Source organism: Nicotiana sylvestris, chromosome 10 (genome assembly GCF_000393655.2).
Source record: "Nicotiana sylvestris chromosome 10, ASM39365v2, whole genome shotgun sequence".
NCBI lineage: Eukaryota > Viridiplantae > Streptophyta > Magnoliopsida > Solanales > Solanaceae > Nicotiana > Nicotiana sylvestris.
The window spans coordinates 152,633,162-152,638,202 of record NC_091066.1 but is presented as its reverse complement, the minus strand read 5'-3'; the positions used below and the strand labels follow the sequence as shown (position 1 = coordinate 152,638,202).

At 34.0% G+C, this 5,041-nt stretch overlaps 1 protein-coding gene across 1 annotated transcript; it reads left to right on the top strand.

Annotated features, from left to right (window-relative positions):
• Positions 1–992: 992 nt before the first annotated feature.
• On the top strand, positions 993–3,535 carry LOC104225669 (zinc finger protein ZAT4-like). Its single transcript, XM_009777514.2, has one exon. It carries the CDS (start codon positions 1,816–1,818, stop codon positions 3,340–3,342), a length of 1,527 nt encoding a protein of 508 aa, XP_009775816.1. The 5' UTR covers positions 993–1,815; the 3' UTR covers positions 3,343–3,535.
• The last annotated feature ends 1,506 nt before the right edge of the window (positions 3,536–5,041 follow it).

Genomic DNA, 5,041 nt, shown 5'->3' with positions numbered 1-5,041 from the left:
TTTTTTTGTTTAGCTACAGAATTTGTCCGTCGCTAACTCATGTTCTTTTACAAGTGAAATTCTATCTGCAAACATTCATCAAAATGTCTATTAAAAAACAGTTGACTGTGTATATAGTTGGAAAAAAATGAAGTCCAAGAAAGCAGAGACAAATGAGAAAAATACTACTCTCCCGTCCCAAATTAATCACCATCATATTTCAATTCTCTAGAGTCAATTTGACTAATTTTTAAAATTAAATTAGATTAGACGAGCTCATTTTAAAATTAAAAATTAGATACTCAAGGATTATACAAAATACTATAACTTGCAGTTTTTCGTGTCAATATGATGATAAACTATATTTTTAAATGTTGGTCAAATTTACGTAGTTTAGCGCTTAAAAAGTAAAACATGACAACTAATTTGAGACGGAAGTATAACAAAAACATTGTGAGACGAATTCAAAATTTAAAACTATAAAGTTTAATACATACTAGTATAAAAGATCTGTGGACTGTGAACCACTAGGTGTCACTTTAGATCCACCCCTAATTGTGATGTCTTTATATATGTTCCAAGAATAATCCTAACAGAGAAGATAAATTCTAAAAGGATTTAATAACTTTTATACATTGGCATGTAAGTTATCTTTACACAAGTAGTCACTCGATTTGACTGTTTATTTTTTCTAGTCAGTATATAAGTCGGTGTATATAAATTATATATAATTATACATATACTACACATTTGCGATTATTTTTAGTTTAAATAATTGATTGGACCGCTATTTAGGTTAATTCCTCTTAGTACACAATCAGTGCATGTTAATTTGTTTTAGCAGGTCTTTATTTCATTTTCTGTATTACCATATTAGGTTGTTTATAAAGAGTTATCTATTGGTATTTTCTTGAATTTCAATCCTTAAAATAAACAGTTCCTAGCAAATCTTGACCGTTTAATTTTGTAAAGAACGAATAATCCTCCTAAGATCACACGTTTGCCCATCTTTTTTGTGTTTTTTGGCCTCTTTTCTCTCAATTAGCTTTCATGCATGGAATTCTCCTCCAACTATAACAGACACACACAAACAAAGTGAAACAGACAGAGGAAAGAGTCTTTTGCTTTCTGTTGAGATCATTTATTTATTTATTTATTTATTTATTTATTTTCCCTTTTTAGGCTCTGAATAATTTTGGCTGATTCTAAATTCTATGGCTATTTCAGTAGCAGCCCCTCTATTCAAAGTTTGATTTTTTTTACCTTCCCATTTAGGATTCTTGAAATACTGAACACTTAATCAAAAGGTATCTCTCTTTGGTGTGTGTTTATTTGTGTGTGTGAGAGAGAGAAAGTGAGACAGAGATTTGGATATTGAACTCATAGAGTCATGCCTACTTCTCAAAAAGTGCCACATCTGAGCAGTTTATTATTTTTTATTCTTATTGCTTGAGCAACACTTTGTGATCTGTGTCCCAACCCCATAGGCCAACTTTGAGCTTTTTCCAACTTTTGTTTTTTTTCCCCTTCCATTTCTTTACTTTGATCTGGGGTTCTAATTTTGCTTCTTGTCTGAGTTCCTCTGATGCTTGATGCTATAGAGCAATATTTTGGGTGTTCTTGAAATGTGGCATTATGGTATGATTTGAGCTTTGCAAAAATATTTCACTTGTTCTATCGAAACAAACTCTTTATCCTAGTTAGGTAGGGGTAAGATCGGCAGCATACACACTATTCTCCTCAGACCCCACTTGCGGGCTTCCCGTTGTTTGTTGATTTTCTATTCTTTGGTTTGAATTTGATTTGGTTCACTAGTACTAGAACTTAACCAAAAAAATGGAAGAAGATCAAGATTTGAAGTTTGTGTGCAAGTTGTGTAACAAAAAGTACCCTTGTGGGAAGTCACTTGGGGGCTACATGAGATCTCATGTACTTACAAATTCAGCTGAATTGGATGAAAAAATTGAACCCCAATTTGAAAAGTTACAATCTTGGAATAGTGGTGTGAAGGATTCCAACAAAGAAAATCAGCATCAATCAAAATTTGAACTTGGTGGAAATTCTGGTTATGGCCTAAGAGAGAATCCCAAGAAATCTTGGAGGGCTGTGGATTCAACTTCTCCTTTACCTCAAGAGAAGATTTGTCAACAATGTGGTAAAGTATTTCAATCACTTAAAGCATTGTGTGGTCATATGGCTTGTCATTCAGAGAAAGATAAAGGGACTAGTTATTCAGATACTGAAGTTGAGGAGGAGTTAAGGCTGAGGACAAGATCAAAGACTAAGAGGTACAGAAGAATTGTGGTTAAGTCTTCTGTTTGTTTAGTTAATGATAATACTATTAATAATGGTTCATCATGTGTTTCTGAGATTGATAATGAGCAAGATCAAGAGGAAGTAGCAAAGTGTTTGATGATGTTGTCTAAGGATTCTTGGAATTGTGTTACTTCATTTGTTGAGTCTTCTGATAATAATTCTGTTGTTTTAGAGACCAAATCATCCTCTACTGACATGAAATTTGCTAGAAAGGATGGTCTAAGATGTGATTATAATCAAGAAGAAATGCCGCGAACCAAGAAAAAGGAAGATAGTAACTTGAAACTTAGTGTTTTGGATGTTGAAGTTGAGTCTGAGAACTCTGATTCTGCATACTTTTTAGATGAAAATACGATAGTTGAATCGGATGTATCTTTTGATGGATTACATAGAAATGGTAATAGCAAATGGAGTACCTCTAAAATGAGTGATACTGTTTGGTGTGATGAGTCTTGGATTGATAAAGAAAAGGGCTTAAATAGAACTAAAAGATATCCAACAGAGTCAGGAAGCGAATATGATGATTACCGGATAGCTTCATATTTTGATAAATGTGAATCAAGAAAGAGAACTAAGAATAGTTCTTATCGTCTGGAATTAGAGAATGAGTCCTTTAAGAAGAAGTATGAGTGCATGAACTGCAAGAAGACGTTTAGCTCATATCAGGCTCTTGGTGGACATAGACCTTGCCATAAAAAGACGAATGCTTATATCGAATCAATAAATGGAACTGGTGAGAATAGCGTTGATGCTGCTGATCGCGATGACAAGCATAGGGAGACTTTTAGCAGTAGAAAACCGGCTTCTGCTGAGAAAAAGATTAAGCCTAAGAAATTCAAAGGACATGAATGCCCATTTTGCGACAGGATTTTCAAGTCTGGTCAAGCTTTGGGTGGCCATAAAAGGTCCCATTTTATTGTTGGTACTTCACAGAACATGCATCAATCTTCACCTGTCAAGAAAGACGTCGACGATTTACTTGATCTTAACCTTCCTGCTCCAGTTGAAGATGAGGATGATGAGCATGCGCACCTTGTATCTTGGTAGTTGGTGACAAACAAGGTTTTCCAATTTGCAGACAATGCTATAATGTATAGGCAAATTGGGAGGCACAATTTCTTCATCTTTTGAGAGAGGTAGTAGTTTCATTCTTGCTGATCAGTTATATGAACCTAACATTTCCTTCTTATTTTGGCATATCTTAAGTATATGCTTCAATTTTTACTGGTTAAGACTATTCATTTCTTTAGCTTTAAGACATATTCACATTATATCCATATCTTTTCTTGCCTCTATTATTCATTATCTTATTCTAAAACCTAGTTATTTCTTTGGTTTTGCTATATGAAGAAGCTAAAACTCTATTGTATCCATGTTTAAGATTTCTTGCAATGTTTTTGAGCATCTTAGTGACCTCCTTAATGAATTTGCTCCTATCAAAGTTACAACAGAACTGCATTAGTTGACTAGTGGCAGATCCAGAATTTAGACGTTGTAGGTTCTGAGTTGAGAGACTGAGTTCTAAAATGTATGTCTTGCTCTATATGTCCGTATTTTCCGCCACATATATATAGGATTCAAATCCAAAGTCCCAGGTTCTACTGAACTCCCGAACCAATTGTTGGATCCGCCACTGTAATTGATCCATAGAGTAAAAAGAGAAATCTAAATTGGTGATTTTCATTTTGATGCAGTTCTGTGTTATGAACTAGACTTCTTGGTACTTAAGTCTTTTGGTGAATTTGCTCCTCTGTTGTTTCCTGCAATGTTCACTTGTACTCGCTTCCTATTCGAGTTAATTTTACGTATGATCAATGAACTTTTGTTAACATTAAAACCACAAAAATATTTTTCATCACATTAAAGTAACTTAAATATGGGTGAATGAATTCCTTAGAAAATCTTAAGCCCCGTTTGGCCATACATTTTGGCAAGTTTTTTTCAAATTTTTTTTGAAAACATTGTTTGTCCATAGATTAGTGATCTGTTTTTGAAAAATTTCTGAAAATATTTTTCAAGTTTCCAAAATCTAGTTTATGGTAGATTTTGGGTGAAAATCAAGTTCGTACTCACAAAACTTCAATTTTTTTTTTAAATAAAATGCATGTCCAAACATAATCTATGTCCAAACGCTAGCTAAAGATCGAAAAGTCAAATTTCTGACAATTGATTATGACACGTGGCCAAGTTAGCGAGTAGCATAACTAGACACGTGCACATTTCATATTATGGGGGGGGGGGGTAGTAAAGAGGGCAGATAATGGTTGATAAAAATTAAAGAGCAGTAAAATAGGTAATGCGGGTATTTGAAAGCCAATTTTAACGACTTTGGCACACAAAAGAATGCACAATTTGTGGCTGTCCACGAAATTATATTCGACTAGTCTAATTTCTAAGGCCGAGGTTAGTTATAGATCCCCGAGATTGCTCATATATATCGAAATTTTAAGTAAAAATAGCACGTGGCACGTGCTAGCCAATTTTCGGATAGGTCATTCAAAAATAGTCATCGTTTGCAAAGTCACTAAAAAATAGCCACCTATTTTACTGCAACATGAAAAGTTCTAACATATTATGCTGGAACTCCAACACGAGGAAAGTTCCAGCATAATATACTGGAGATTGGAACACGTGTGTATGATCTTTTAACATATTATTGTTGGACCTGTATAGTATACTGGAACTCCAGTATATTATGCCGGAAGTCCAGTATAATATATTGGACTTCCTGCATAATATAATGGAG

Bases quoted from the DNA above. Each gene is read 5' to 3' on its own strand.
- LOC104225669 (XM_009777514.2), top strand. From the start codon at position 1,816: ATGGAAGAAGATCAAGATTTGAAGTTTGTGTGCAAGTTGTGTAACAAA.